The sequence below is a fragment of the Lodderomyces elongisporus genome, chromosome 7, assembly GCF_030384665.1.
Source record: "Lodderomyces elongisporus chromosome 7, complete sequence".
Lineage (NCBI taxonomy): Eukaryota > Fungi > Ascomycota > Pichiomycetes > Serinales > Debaryomycetaceae > Lodderomyces > Lodderomyces elongisporus.
In genome coordinates, this window is record NC_083679.1 from 426,524 (window position 1) to 442,321 (window position 15,798).

A 15,798-nucleotide genomic window follows, 5' to 3' on the forward strand; every position below is an offset into this window, starting at 1 on the left:
ATAGATTGTTCGATACATGGATGGTTAGCCCAAAGTCTTTACATATTTGGTGGATGCATCGAAAAGGAAAGAAACAACAACAACAATAATAACAATAATAACAATAACAACGACAAGAAGAAGAAGAAGAAAAGATTCATATTATAGTACTTGTTGGAAACGTTTCTTAACAGATTGTAGTAATTCTATTGACTTTGGTTCTCTAGACATCTCTTGCTAAACCTCATAACCAGAGTCATCCTGGTTCGTTCATATATATATATATATATATGTACATGTACATGTATTTATAACATTACCACAACAAGAAGAAAATAAAAACAATAGGGTTAACATGGAAGCTTCTAATTCGTATAACTACAGCCTATCTCTTGTTGTTGTTGTTGTTTTTTTCTTTCTTTCTTTTTTTTTGTTTCATTAATTTTTAACTGTTTCTGCTTTAAAAACACAACAAGAAAACAATCAACAATATTGACAGAAGAATATAGGTTATAAAAAGAAAGAGACAATAGGAATTAGATATACATGTATTTGTATATATTTGAATATAAGTGTGTGTGTATATGGTTATGAGTTGGAGCTAAATGTGAACATGCCTTAATTCACTTGGTCGCAGCACTAAAAAACGTCGATCCCTTGCTTTGCTAGTCTTGTTTTTTGATGAGTTTTAGCTCTTGAGCTTTTTCTTTTTTTTTGGCTTTAGCTTTGGTTTTAGTCTTGGTTGGTGCTTTGTTTTTTTTTTTTAGGATAGGACCTAGCACGATAACCCCATGGTCAAGCTAAAATCTAAAAGTGGGTCGTTTTTCATTTCATTTCTCTTCTCTTTTTATTTTGCACTGAATTTCAACTTTAGAAACTTATAATGGATTTCCAGCTATTTAGGTGATGGACTAACATTGGTGTTTTAGTTTACTAAAAGTAGTTGAAGGTGACATGAAGCTTAATAGACGCGTCACACCAAGGTATATATATATATATATTGATGATTGAGCGATTTTTTTTTTCATCGCCAATTCCGACCTAACCTCGGAATAATATTTTTCCTGCTTCTTGATTCCTGTTTCCTGCCGCCCCCCCCCCTCTAACTCGGAAGATAGCGTTTACCGACTCATGAAATAGAGTAAGGTAAAGAGAATATATATATATATCTATATATATATGTACATGTATATAACCATACAAAAAAACAAGAACAAAGTATACTTCGGCTATTTCTTTAAACGCTTTATTATTATATGTATAGAAGAAAATGGAACTAATAAATAAAAAAATAAAAAAAAAAGGAAGGAAACAATACTTCTGGAACTGAACTGGTTATAGAGCATTGTATTCTTTCCACTAACCAACTCAGTTTCCACAAAACAAAAGACAAAAAAGGACTCCATATTCTCCGAGAATCCGTAGTTTGGAGAATGTTGTTCATTGCACCAGAGCAAAATATTTGTGCCAATACAAACTCAACAAGATTCATTTCGTATTCTTCTTTTCATACCCCTTTTTTTTGCAGAGGGGGGGGGGGGGGGAAGGAGAGAAAATGTATCCCCAAAAGAGATAAACCATTTCAACTACAACTACAACTATAACAACAAGTACAACTACAACCCTAAAGGACAATGGACAATTATTCACGTCTGTCGGTACTTGCTCATATAGAAATTTGCCTAAAATCTTTTCATCACCCAAAAAAGAAAAAAGCTGGCTTTGCAAAATCCCAGAGTACTGGTCTATGCTCTCAGAATAAATTGAACCATGAACAAAATTTGCAAAAGAATTTATTCACGGAATAGTCGGATCAACAAAAAAAATTAAAACGTTCCGCTTTCATTTTTTGTTTTCCGTGATTTTTTGTTTTCCAGCTTTCTCTACTTCTTTTTTGATTTGCTTTTTCGTATTTGAATTTTGTATTTGTATATCATTAATCCTGATTAATCAGATTACTTCAAACTTCAGATAAAAAAGCAGTGGCATGGACGATATTGAAATGAATATATGTATGGTCATGAACCTTGGTAGAAAAAGAAACAAAGAACAAAAAAAAAAAAGAAAAAAGAAAAAAACAAACAAAGAACCGTTTCTTTTACCTTATTATTATTTCGTTCTTTGTTTCTAGAGAGAAAAGAGTTCCATTAATGCTTTCTCCAAACCCTCTTTTTTTTTATTAAAGTCTATGAGACTATTCGCATCTCGTATGTGGGTGACAAAATTCTTTAATCGAACTCTACCTGCACAAACATAAAGTATATTTATTCTTTCTGATAGTTTTTTATCATCTTTAAAGAAAGAGGTAAGGAGCAAGGAACCTCTCTATTCTCTATAAAAAAAATACTTGTCTGCGTTTATAGCTAAAGCCATTTTTTTTTTAAAAACGAAAAACCAAGAATGGCCCACAATCTTGGCTTTGAAGTATTGGAAGTTAGATATATCTCCAAAAGGTTTGCCTATACAGAATCCCTGTTCCTTTACGAGTGTAAAGAACTATCCCTGTTTCTCTTTTTCCTTCAATCTCTTGCTAACCAGAAAGCGTGTTGGGGAAAGAAAAAAATCAAATATGAATATTTCAAAACAAATTAAAAGTGAAGATTAAAAAAAAAAAAAAAAAAAAAAAAAAGAAAAACATGAAAACTGGAAAATAAAAATTCAACAAGGAGCAACACATTGAATATGAATGGTATATGTTTTTTCTACATTATTTTGTTTTTTTTTTGGGGGGGGGGGGGGATGAGCACGAATGCCAGAAGGTGAGTTTATTCAGTGCAGCTGAAATTCCATTGGGGAGTACCGGAATAGGGTGTAGAGAAAAGTTTGCTCCAGTGTAGGATAACATGGCTATGGATGTACAACACCGCCAAACTTTTATGCCACGCGTTTCGGTTAAAGAGTAAAAAGAAAGGGAGATGGAGATGGAGATGGAGATGAAGTAGAGATGTGAATTGAAATTGAAGAAAGTGGAATTCGTGGTGGTAGAAGAAGTAGAAGAAGAAAATAAAATAAAAGATATTCAAAATTGTACCTTCGTATCGTGCAGAACCCTTTCGTAATCTTTTTCTCCCAGATGTTGCCTCAATTAAAATAAAAATATAAAAAAATAAAAAAAAATTACCTCGGCATCACCCATTTTTGTGTCACTCTACATACCCAACCTCTATATCTTTCTCGACCAAATTCCAAATTCCAAAACTAAAGTAGTAAACCACACAAGTTGCGAAACCACCTTATCATGCAATTCCATCTATTAAAATAAAAAATACCCAACAAAGTTTGTACAAGTGTATGTATATGTGGGTATGTCAATTTTGTCCAAAGTTTGTTTATGAATAAACAATTTTCAATTGTTGCAGAACTCCACTATGTATATTTTAAAAGAGATGAAAAAGAAAATTAAAAGAAGTACCTTGTAAAAGCCTTGGTAACAAATATTGAAGACCCCTCTTCCCTCTGCCCCCCTCTGTCTCCCCATGCCTCTCCATTTTTTTTTTTTTTAAAGCTGCATCTGCAAAGTTACCACCGTGCTTTCCACACAAACTGCTCCAAACCTAGCATTTTCCAGATTCTTGGAATATTTCGTAAACTTGAGAAAGATTGCTATTTCAGTTGAGAAGAAGAAGAAGAAGAAGAAGAAAATAAAAAGGTAAGAAATAATACACATATCAAATGTTCCCCTTTTTATAGGAACTTTCAATACATTACTCTCGCTGAGAGGGACCCTCTTTTGTGTTGCCACCACGATGCCGTCACCATCGTCGCAGCTCGATGAAATTTGATTCGTTATAAAATTTTATGACATTCCTGAAAAGAGAGGTTTAACTTTCTTTACTTTTTTTGGTTATCCTGCTCTTTCCTGACCCCTTCCCCTTTCAAATATTAACTCAAACATATACAACGGAAAAAAATGGTAAATGAAAGGGTGGAATAAAAATAATATTGATTTGGAAAACAATCTGTCAATAGATTTCTTAGATTTTTCTATTTTTTCATTCTTGCCTACTTTCTCCTTCTTCTACAAACTCCAAAAGCATTCAGTGCTAATACTCACGATATCTTGTACTTTAACTGTAGACACACAAGTACATATATATATATGTATATATATATATATGTACATATATATTTCTGTAGACAAAAATCCAAACTCTTGCGTCTCTCCTCATGTCATGTGACTTATCTGTCCTTATCCTGGAGTTTTTTTGCCTACTAATTGCTCGAGACAACTCCCAAAGCAAAAAAAAAACAAAAAAAAGAAAAAAAGGGAAAGAAAAGTCACGTGTTATGAGCTGATTACCTAAGCACCCGTGGAAAACTTATTGCGCTCGAAAACATCTAACTAACTAGTTTCAGCAACCATACGTCCCCCTGACCCCCCCCCCCCCCCCTCCCCGCCCCACTCAATTGCCTATTCACTTTCTTACAGATTTGGAAACTTGTCCTAACCTTTATTGCTCAAACTACGTTTTTTCTTTCTTTTTTTTGTTTTTTTTGGTTTGTTTCTCAATTATTTAATTCACATAATTATGATTTCGAGAGCTTCTAGGATTTCCAAGAGGTGCATTTCCATTTCATTAAACAGCGAGGTCAAACTACCATTTGTTCCGCTAGTCAGTGAGACTGGGTTTCCAGGCGCAATTGGAAACACACCTTTGCTTCGATTACCAAGAATCTCAGATTCTGTTGGCAGAAACATCTATGCCAAGGCCGAGTTTATGAACCCTGGAGGTTCTATCAAGGACCGTGCAGCTCTTTACGTCATTAAGGATGCCGAAGAAAAGGGCTTGATCAAACCAGGTGGAACGGTTGTCGAAGGAACAGCAGGCAACACGGGTATTGGCTTGGCCCACGTTTGCCGTGCAAAAGGATACAAATGTGTCATTTATATGCCCAACACACAATCAAAGACAAAGATCGAAACACTTAGATTGTTGGGTGCTGAGGTCTACCCCGTGCCCGCAGTTGCATTTACTGATCCTCAAAACTATAATCACCAAGCAAAGAGACACGCAGAGAGTCTAGACAATGCAGTATGGACCAACCAATTCGATAATACCGCCAACCGTCAAGCACATATTGAAACCACTGGTCCTGAAATCTGGGCACAGTTGGACGGTAAAGTGGATGCGTTTACCTGCTCTACGGGTACTGGTGGTACATTTGCCGGAATAACACGCTACTTGAAAGACATCAGCAACGGCAAAACCAAAGCTGTGCTCGCAGACCCACCAGGGTCCGTTCTTTACTCCTACATCAAGTCTAACGGAAAAGAGATGGAGAGAGGCGGCTCCTCATTCACCGAAGGTATCGGCCAGGGAAGAGTCACCGATAACTTGAAACCCGATATCGAGTTGATTGACGATGCAGTGAAGATCCCTGACGAGGACTCCATCACCATGATATATAGATTATTGGACGAAGAAGGATTGTACTTGGGAGGAACTGGTGCATTGAACGTTGTGGCTGCCGTGGAAGTGGCCAAGACTTTACCGGAAGGAAGCAACGTCGTCACCATTTTGGCAGACTCTGCACACAAATACAGTGACAGAATCTTTTCCAAAACATGGTTGAAAAACAAGGGATTATACGACTGTATCCCAGACCATTTGAAGAAGTACGCTGTGTTGGACTAAAGAGAATGAGTGACCAAGAAACTAAAACTGCACTGTTTTATAAATCAGCTTTATTCTATATATACTGATCTTTATAAATACTTTATAGATTATCAATAAAATGTCAATAGATCAATTATGGATCATTTATGGATCATTTATGAATCATTTATGAATGCATTTTCTACTGTTTCCTCCATTGTCGTGTGCATGGTGACAAAAAAGATTTTCTGTTTTTTTTTTCTTTTTTGGTTTTTTTTTTTTTTTCCAGATCTTCTGCTGTAGACGGGAAACCAAAGCGACAAATGCACACACTGACACACACTCACACACTCACACACTCACACAAACATACAAATTTACTACCACCACGAACAACAACGCTAACACTTTGATCTAACAGAGAAAGTTTTCTATTTTGTTTTTTCTTTTTTCTTTTACAGCCAAAAGAGAGGGAAATATTGTAACAAACAACCATCAAGACTTTGGATTCACTTCACTCATTTGACATCCAACATCTTACCTTAACATCCTGCATTTTCATAGCATCTAGAAATCTATTTATATTTGTGCCTATATATATATAGTTTCTCAACTCCCACCTCCCTTCACCTCAGTGACTTTACTTCCCTGTTTTCCAAAATTTTTTTTTTTCTTAGAATCTAATTTATACATATTTGCTCAAATAGCAAAGAGCTAGTACGACTACATCGCGAAAAGTTTGTACCTTTATATGAAGCAAGCCTATTGAGTGTTTTGAAATCTTCATCTTGAAAAACCGCCCACTTATTCACATTGAATAACAAAGAAAAATTATTAGGTTTTCAAAAAAAGTCGAAAAGAAAAGAATAAAAATAAAAAAGAAAAAAAGAAAGAAAGAGCCATTAGTTTCTTACAAGTAGCGTTCAGATAGCAGTTCATTCATGGAAAGCCAAATACTAAATGCTATCGAAATAGCATTAGATGGGTCTGCGGACCAAAAGTTACAAGTGCAAGCGTATGAGTTTCTCAACGAAGTTAAAGGATCGAAAAGTGGTTATGACACAGCGCTCAAGCTTCTTTCCTCGTCGCCATCAAATACGTTGATCAGCCAGCTCAAGTTCTTTCTATACCAAGTGCTTGAAGAAAATGCAGAAAATCTTGACCCTGAGGACTGTCTTCAGCTATGCCAAACGCTTTTCAAGATGCTTTCGGAGTTTATTGTAAACGATCTCAAGGACGAGGCATTCTTGAGAAATAAGCTAGCCCAGGTATTTGCCAAGGTTTTTACACAAGTGTATATATCAACTGTTCCTGATTTCTTGACAAACTTACTAGCGACCACACAAACGAACTCCCAGTTGGCTTTGGATTATTATACTAGAATTTTGATGAGTATCCATATGGAGATTGGAGACAAGTATATTGCACGTTCACCAGCTCTCTCTGAACGCAACATGACATTGAAAGATGCCATTAGAAGCAGGGATATGTCAGCTTTGGTCACAAGCTGGTTCAACATTTTAGAAAACACCAATAACTTGGACGAGGTTCTTGACAATACATTAAATATCATTGCACAATATGTCGACTGGATGGAAATTGGCCTATTTGTTTCTCCACAGTCCATCAATACGATCATTGGATACCTTAGTCGAGAAAATGAGCGTAATTCGACATGCGAAACTTTGATCCATATATTGTTGAAAAAGATGCCAGCTCAAAATAAATTGGAGCTTGTGAGTCTACTAAATTTGACCAATGTGATATCGTCTATTGATTTGTCAGATGACCTCGAGTTTGTTGAGCGCATTGCAAAATTGGCAAATCAAATTGGAGAGGAACTTTTGATTGTGTTGGGAAACCAGCCAAGCTTATTGGATCAGGTAAATGAACAGTTACTCAAGTTGTGGCCAATCGTGCTAACATTCCTTGGTCACGAGTACGACGACGTCTCACAAAGCGTATTCCCATTTATTCAACAATTCTTGGGCGCTTGTAAAAAACACTCGCAATTGTATTCGGTTGAGCTTTTATCAACTTTATTGAACAAGACTATTAGCAAGATGGAGTATGATGAAGAAGACGATGACTCTGATGAGGAAACAGAACGCCAATTTGCCGAGTTTAGAGCACGGCTAAAGCTCTTCCAAGATGGTATTGCATCATTAGTACCAGACTTGTACATAGAAGCAGTCCCTATTATTATAAACCAGTCTTTATTTGAAGGTGACAAGCCTTGGAACAAATTGGAGTTGGGTATGTTTGAGCTTAGCAATTTCTCGGAAAGCTTGAAGAATAATGTTATCAATGCGCCAAAAGCCAAGATTAGCGAAAGCAAGCCATACTTGATGTTTCAAGAGTTTTTGGTGAAACTCATCAACTCTCCTTTCATCATCAAAGTGAACCACCCTTTGATCCAATCTAGCTTTTTTGAGCTAGTTGTCAAACATTACAGCTTTTTAAACTCGCACGAGAATAGAAAGGAACTTGTTTTCAAGATTATTGAGATTTTCACCAGTCCATTGGGATTACTCAACAGCAACGATAAAGTTAGGCTTAGAAGCTGGTACTTGTTTTTTCCGCTTCATGAAGCTTACAAAGCCCAAAATGGACAATGAGGCTTTGATTGAGGATATAGTATTGAAAATGCAACCTTTGTTGGTAATTAAAGCGGAATTGCCCACGCGCGATGAGGACGATGACGTGGTGGAAAATGGTAATTTTAACAACCAACAGTACTTGTTTGAAACCATGGGTCTTCTCATTTCCTTGATCCCCAACGAATATGTCTCGCTCAAGGTCAAACTTGTGCAAGCCATGTTCCAGCCAATCTTTAACGACTTGGAAAAATGTATTTCCATTGCCAACAAAGAACCCATCATTGTACTCCAGGCCCACCATTCACTTATGGCATTGGGCACAATTGTTCGTGGCTATGATTACGAAACAAACTTGAAGTTTCCACCCGAAGTGGTTGAAAAGGTTGATAATGCTGCACAAGTTGTTTTGATTACCTTGGAAAACTTTTCGAAATCGGAGAGCGTTAGGGATGCATCTAGATTTGCGTTTGCTCGCTTCATTCCAATTTTGAATAGCACAATCATTAGTGGCCACTTGACCAAATTGATCACCATCATCTGGTCAGCGCCTAATTTGAAGATTAGTGAGATCAGCGACTTTTTAAGTTTCCTTGGCCAAATTGCGCATACCTATAGGACCGATGAGAACATTTATCAGTTGCTAAACAATTTTCTCTCTCCTCTCTTCAAGAAAGTTTTTGAAGTATTGGACCTGCCAGTTACAGAAGATGAGAGCTTGAGACCAGATATTAGTCGAGATAAGAATTTCCTCAAGAAAGCTATCTTGAATTTCATCAATGCCATTATCATCAACCACTTGCCTAGTTTGTTGGTCACAGAGAGCAATAAGAATGAGCTTGCCACGGTTGTGTCCAAGTTATTTGAATACGCATATGACATATCGGACACAGCGGTGTCCAAGTTGGCGATTGTTCAATTGATCAATCTAGTCAATGTTTTTGGCCAAGAAGGCAAAATCTCAGATGAGCAAGATAAATATGGTCAGAGTCTTCCTCCAGTGGAAGGAATTGATAATTTCTTGATGGAAAAAGTAGTCAACCTCTCCTTTGAATTGCCATTTCGCAAACAAGAGTTTGTTCTTGGCGATGCTCAGTATAGACTCATTGCACAAGATATCGCTCTTTTGCTTAAAACTTTTCAACAAAAGAAGGGAGAGCAATTTGTTGAATACCTTTCGGTTTATTTAACTAATATGGGACTTGGCCAGGACATGACCAATGATTTCTGCAGCAACTTGATCAATTTAGACTTAAAGGATTACAAAAAGTATTTTGTCACATTTGTCAGTCAAATGAAAGGTGAAAAATAGAATTGACAGCCAATATAAAACAAAAAAGGATAACAAAAATTAAAAGAAAAATAGAAAGAAGAAGAAGAAGAAGATGATGATGATGATGAAAAGAACAAGTGAACGCTTGATGGCATGCTACTTTACTTTATTTTATACAAACTGGAAAATAAAAATATAAAGAAAATTGAAAGTAAAAGTTTATAGACAAGTAGATTGAATGATCATAATGAACACAATCTTGAGAAAGGAAAGAAATGGTGATATGGGGGAGGTGAGAGAAAAAAAAAAGAGAGAAATGGCGTAGAAGGATATAAATATGTAAAGTATAGCTTGTATAAGATTGATGAAATGGTAGCACCCATATTTTGAAAATTTACATCAAAGCCGCACATTTTCCTCATCTCGCGCGCATGCGCACGCTCACACACTCATATTCGAATTTTGCAAATCTCATCTTCGATGCTTACAGAGAAGATACTTGAACCCAAGAGTAGAGTAACTTAATTACCAAAACATCATCGACGTCTAGTGCCAAAAAGCAACTGCACATAAAAAAAACACCCTTGTTTTCTGTCTTTACAAGAATGACTTCGATATTGATAAAAAATAGAAAAGGGGAAATGGTGGAAGTACCGCCAAAGGACGAGGAGGAACTCATGTTGGAAAAACTAGTATTTGGAGACATCGAAGGATTGCAAAATAGCTTGAAAAGGGTTGACAATATATTTGATTTCGATGACGATGATGCAGAAGGGGGAGAGGAAGTGATTGAAGATGAAGAGGACAGCGACAGTGGAGATGATGATTTGGTACAGGATGAAGACTTGTTTTATATTGACGATGGAGAAGAAAAGGATGTCGAGGACGATGGAGATGAGGATATGGAAGATGGAGAAACATCGGGAGAGGGTGGAGACTCTGAAGATGAAGGTGACCATGACGATTACGACGACGACGAAGACGACGACGAAATGGCATGGGTTGATAGTGATGATGAGAAATTAAACATATCATTGATAGCATCGGACAGGCTAAAGAAATTAAGAAGACACCCCGATGATGTATGTATATCAGGTAAGGCATATACTACCAGACTACGCTCCCAATTTGAAAAGATCTACCCACGTCCTGAATGGGTAAACAAATTTGAACAGCAGTTGAAAGAGGCAGGTGACTCTGATGATGAAGATAGAGATGATGACAATGATGTGGATATGGATCAAGACGATGAGAGTTTGAAAAAGCAAATGACTCCTGCAACACTATCGAAATTTCTTTCGACGACGCACCAATTCCTCGCTTCGAAACAGCTCAAGCTTATATCGCCAACAAGGATCTCCATCACGCGTTTGAAAGATGCCAACTATCAGAAAATCTCCAAGTCGGCAATACAAGCGTTATCTTTCCATCCAACACACTCTATCTTGCTCACTGCAGGTTTTGATAAAACCATTCGTCTTTATCAAATTGATGGCAAGACAAATAATTACATGACTTCATACTTTCTCAAAAACTGTCCGATTATGGCATGTCAGTTTTCTCCACAACCCGAACAGAATCTAGTTTATGCTGCCGGTCGTAGAAAGTATATGAATAAGATTAATTTGAATACTGGTGAAGTGGAAAAAATTAGTCGAATGTATGGACACGAGCAAGTGCAAAAGTCGTTTGAGTCGATGAAATTGAGTCCCGGTGGAAAATTTATTGGGATGATTGGTAACTCTGGATGGTTCAATCTCGTAAATGGGACAACGGGACAATGGATTAAGGGATTCAAGATTGAGGGTACCGTTGTTGATTTCGACTTTGCTCAAGACGAATCGTTTGTTGTTGTTATAAATTCCGCCGGTGAAGTTTGGGAATTCGAACTCACTGGTAAATTAACATCCAAGCTGGAAAACAAAGTCTTGCGCAAATGGGCAGACGATGGTGGTGTTGGAATAACTAGAGTTAAATTGGGGGGAAGAAATTCTAGATGGATGGCTATTGGGTCAAACAATGGTATTGTAAACTTGTACGACCGTTCCACATTCAAAGATACAGCAGAATCCACTTTGAATCCAAAGCCATTCAAGACGGTTGAGAATTTGGTCACGTCCATATCGTCACTATTGTTCAACCCAGATGGGCAGTTGCTAGCAATTGCGTCGAGGGCCAAAAGAGATGCATTTAAATTGGTTCACATGCCCTCGGGTTCAGTATACAGTAACTGGCCAACGAGTGGTACCCCCTTGGGAAAAGTCACTTCAATTGTGTTTTCTCCAAATAATGAGATGTTGGCCGTGGGCAATGAAGCTGGTAAAGTAACGTTATGGAGATTAAACCACTATTAGTGTTGCTCTGTTTTTTTTTGCCAGTGATAATATAGAGGAATAGAAAATAATGATCTTTGGTAGTTGTTTTTTTTTTACAACGATGTATTTTTAATGTAGTCAAATTTTTTTCAAGCCTTTAAGTGTCAATACGTATATTGTTTGGGTTTGTTTGTTGTATTTTTTTTTTTGATGTTCTTAATTTCTATTGAAAAAAAGAAAAGAACAAGCAAACAAAAAAACAAGCAAACAAGCAAAGAAGCAAAGAAGCAAACAAACAATCTAACTCATTAATGGTGGTGATATCTGGTTGCCAAAAAATTTGTGCACTTGGTATGGTAAAAACGGGGTTGATGCTAGTGATGAACGCTACCAGTGAACCACTCTCAGTTACGACTAAATCAAGAAAAATCAAATTCAAGTAAAATTGAATCTCTCACCACAAACTCCTCTTGAGATAGTAACCATTCACCACCACCACCTGCACTATCAGCACCGACACGAGAGATAACATAAGCAAAACAAAATGGGTATCGCACCGTATGTAAATACTACGCTATTTAACTTATACTTGTCCTTAGTATACTAACCTTGGGCCAATTTAGAAAAGCACATTCACAATACCGTGACCCAAAGACCCATCAAATGACGCCAGCTCTTTATAGAGTCCGTCAACCTTTTTTTTGGAGGAATACCATATCTTTATTTGTCATTGGCTCGATCCCACTTGCGGCATATTGGTACACATTCACGAAAATGACTGAGGATGAGTTTAGTGATATTCCTATCCCACCTATTAGTGATGAAGAGTTGACGAAATTAAAGAAGGAGTATGAGGCTGGAAAGCAGTAAGACATGGGAAGTTGAGTGGAGAGAAATGAAAGGGAAACATAACCGAGATCGATGCTTGTACATAGGGAATTTATAGTATCTAATGAGTTGAAGTGAAAGGAAAAGAAAAAAAAAAATACAAAGAAATTATTTTGAAATTAACAAAAGAATAGAGCGAAAAGAAGTAGCCAAATTGTATTCATGGAATGTTTAGTTTATCTTTTAGATCCTGCTTACTCTCTTTAGATAAATATATATATATATATATATATATATATATATGTTTATTGTTCAAAGAAACGCGATACGCCTCGAACAGGGTATGGCACAGACAGGGGGTCGTTCTCGTTGTTTTTATCGTTGCCCCTACCTTGATGATCTTGGCAGCCCACTATATCTACATCCTCTAAATTCAACCGCGCCTTTGTCTGCTCTTGACGATATGCATCAACTATATCCAAACTTTCCTTAGTAATGCTATGTGTAGGGTAGCCCACAGGTTGATCTGCTTCATTTGCAATTGGTAGTATCATTGCATTGTTGTCAAACCCCAACCCATGTTCAAATTCCACTTCATCGTTGTCTTTCTCTTCTTCTTTTTCTCTTTCTTCTTTAAAGTAGGTTATTTGATCTTCTAAGTCTGGTTTTTTTCTCTTGTATTTACCACTTGGGCTTGTCACTTTATATAATGAGCCCTGTGAGCGGTTAGCTTTGGAAAAGGTCTCGGTAAAAGTCCCCGTTTGCGTAGATCGGGGTGTTGGGTGAAGTGGTGGAATGATGGAAGAGCTACTAAACGGATTCTCTGGTATTTGATCCATTTGGTGGTTTGAGAGCAAGTCGGTACTATTCATCTGCGACGAGTACAATGTTGGGTCTGTGAATGACCGTTGGAAATGTTGTTGAGTTTGAGGTGGCATATACGTCAATATTGCCGTTGATGCGTTTAGATCTGTATCTTTATCCCAATCGGATTGCAATGTGAAGGATCGTTTAGGTATCGATGGCATGAAACTTTCTTGCTGAAGTTGTTGATGTTGATGTTTATGTTTATGTTCATGTTTATGTTTATGTGTGTCATGAAATTGATTACCAAACATATTTTGTGTTTCCAAAAGCTGTCCTGTCTTGTGAGATGTTAGTTCTGGTGCTACGCCTGTGTATGCAGTATTGTATAAGTCTGTTTGATCATTTCGTGGTGTCGTTGTTGCTGTTGATATTGTTCTTGGTGGTGGTGGTGGAAGTGGAAGTGGTGATGATGATGATAATGATGATGATAATGGTAGTGATGTTGTGTTTGCGAGGTTATACTCTTTTCTATTTCTATTCTTATCTTGTAATGTGCTCAATCGTCTATTCATTAAAGGGCCCTTTTCGTTGTTTAATGTTGAATAGACTTGTTCTTCTTGCTGTTGTGTTTGTAGCTGTTCAAACGATGGTTGTTCTTCCAAGAGTGGTCTGGAAACGTTTATGTTCAGCTGCTGTGATTTGGAGCTCTCGCTTCTTCCATAAAATTGTCTCATTGGTATTTCATCTTCAGAGTCGTTTTTGTTGGGATAAAAGACCCTGGTATAATCTGTATAGTCTGGTAGTTCTTGGTCCAATTCTGGGAGTTGTGCGATTCCTTCTCTCGACAAGATTCCGTTATCGAGCAATTCCTGTTTGGACTTGTGGTGGAGTCTAACTGCATGCGATACTGACTTGTTGATTAGTATGCAGCAATAGCTCTTGAACGTGTTTGCCTCTTTGTCTCTTAAATAACATTTCAACGGTACGTACATGATCATTCCAAAAAGGAACCGGAAAAAGAAAAGTGCATAAATCACTACTGACAAGCACATGAAACTTAGGATAATTGACAAGTTCAAATTTGTTTGAGCTATACTCTTGATATTGCGCAATATATCGTTGTTCAACTCTCCGCCGGTGGCGTAGTACCGCAAAGTGAGTATATTGATCACTTGTCTTGGTGTGTCTGCAATCAAAATCTGTGGTGCATTGTCCAACTCATAATATGTGAGGAAGCAACAAAAGTCATGGAAATTGCCTTCGTCTATACTATTGAGCAAACAGAAACAGGAATATGACTTGATTGAGTATATCTTCTTGCAGATTGAATTCAAGTATACTAGTGCAATGTTTCTTGTTCTGTAAATGTGTAGTGCCCATATCCAATGGTAGATCACCAATACAAATTGGAAAATGATACATCCAGTGAAGATCCATTTGGCTATGGAGTATGCGTATGGTTTATAGTCTTCGGTGCCCCATTTTTTAAATACTAGGATATTAAGACATGAGTAGATATCTGCTGCAATCAAGATAAATGACAAAAGCACGAGGATCCACATGTAAAAGTACCAGAATAGCGTTGTGCATTTGTAGTTTATAAAGTTCTCCACTTTCACCACGTCGAATGTCGAGACATTCAAATCGTATTTTTTGATGGCTCTCTCGGCATCCAAATGGCCCCCTCCATTATCCCTGACCATGATGTGAAAATATCGTGAGACTAAGGGAGACGAGGCTGAAGTAGATTGAAGGTTATTTAAAATGACAATACCAAAAAAAAAAAAGAAAAGAAAAGAAAGAAAAATAAAAGATAACTTATATCAACGTGTTATTTTGATCCAATAACTCGTGACTGAATGGGTAATAATGATTTGGCAACGCGTTTAATTAGCGAATGTGTGTCTTTAGGGTTGTCAAAGGAGCGTGTTGAATAAGCAGGTCCATATATATATATATATATAGGAATGTATATATACAAAGGTGTGTGTGTGTGTATGTGTATGTGTATGTATTGTGTGTTGCGTAGAATGTTCTTTTAAAAGGAGTGACTTAGTAGTGTGCATTAGATGATGGCTGGTGTTTAGTCCATATCACTTGTATTCCTTCTCTCTAGTTGATACGAGAAAGATTGACTAGATTGTACTAGAGGTAGTTGGTAATATTGGTGAGCTATTAGTTCTACAAAGTATGCATTCAATTATTTCCTCTTCTGATCTCTCTGATCTCTCTGTTTTCTCTGTCCCTCGTGTCTGCGCCGTTTCATAATTTCTAAAAATAAATAAAAATAAATAAAACAAATAAAAATAAAAAAAAATAAAAATAAAAAAAATAAAATTGATTGAGGATAAATATTGCACCACTATTAAGAACTGGAGATCAGCAGCAATACCATCTTCAAC

At 36.9% G+C, this 15,798-nt stretch overlaps 5 protein-coding genes across 5 annotated transcripts; 4 read left to right on the plus strand and 1 right to left on the minus strand. All coding sequences in view use genetic code 12, as the record gives it.

Moving 5' to 3' along the window:
• Positions 1 to 4,508: 4,508 nt before the first annotated feature.
• On the plus strand, positions 4,509 to 5,615 carry PVL30_005102 (uncharacterized protein; the record flags this gene model as incomplete). Its single annotated transcript, XM_001523299.1, has 1 exon — positions 4,509 to 5,615. The coding sequence occupies one exon, from the start codon at positions 4,509 to 4,511 to the stop codon at positions 5,613 to 5,615; it is 1,107 nt and encodes a 368-aa protein (XP_001523349.1).
• Positions 5,616 to 6,517: 902 nt separating this feature from the next.
• Positions 6,518 to 9,485, plus strand: LOS1 (pre-tRNA nuclear export protein; the record flags this gene model as incomplete). The annotated part of the gene is made up of 2 exons (XM_061119645.1): positions 6,518 to 8,125; positions 8,178 to 9,485. 2 exons carry the CDS (start codon positions 6,518 to 6,520, stop codon positions 9,483 to 9,485), a joined length of 2,916 nt encoding a protein of 971 aa, XP_060975628.1.
• Positions 9,486 to 10,051: 566 nt separating this feature from the next.
• Positions 10,052 to 11,800, plus strand: UTP18 (U3 snoRNP protein; the record flags this gene model as incomplete). The annotated part of the gene is made up of 1 exon (XM_001523302.2): positions 10,052 to 11,800. One exon carries the CDS (start codon positions 10,052 to 10,054, stop codon positions 11,798 to 11,800), a length of 1,749 nt encoding a protein of 582 aa, XP_001523352.2.
• A 505-nt stretch (positions 11,801 to 12,305) lies between these two features.
• On the plus strand, positions 12,306 to 12,631 carry COA3 (Cytochrome c oxidase assembly factor 3, mitochondrial; the record flags this gene model as incomplete). The annotated part of the gene is made up of 2 exons (XM_001523303.2): positions 12,306 to 12,319; positions 12,385 to 12,631. The coding sequence occupies 2 exons, from the start codon at positions 12,306 to 12,308 to the stop codon at positions 12,629 to 12,631; spliced, it is 261 nt and encodes an 86-aa protein (XP_001523353.2).
• A 263-nt stretch (positions 12,632 to 12,894) lies between these two features.
• Positions 12,895 to 15,099, minus strand: KCH1 (Potassium transporter; the record flags this gene model as incomplete). The annotated part of the gene is made up of 1 exon (XM_001523304.2): positions 12,895 to 15,099. The coding sequence occupies one exon, from the start codon at positions 15,097 to 15,099 to the stop codon at positions 12,895 to 12,897; it is 2,205 nt and encodes a 734-aa protein (XP_001523354.2).
• Positions 15,100 to 15,798: the final 699 nt, after the last annotated feature.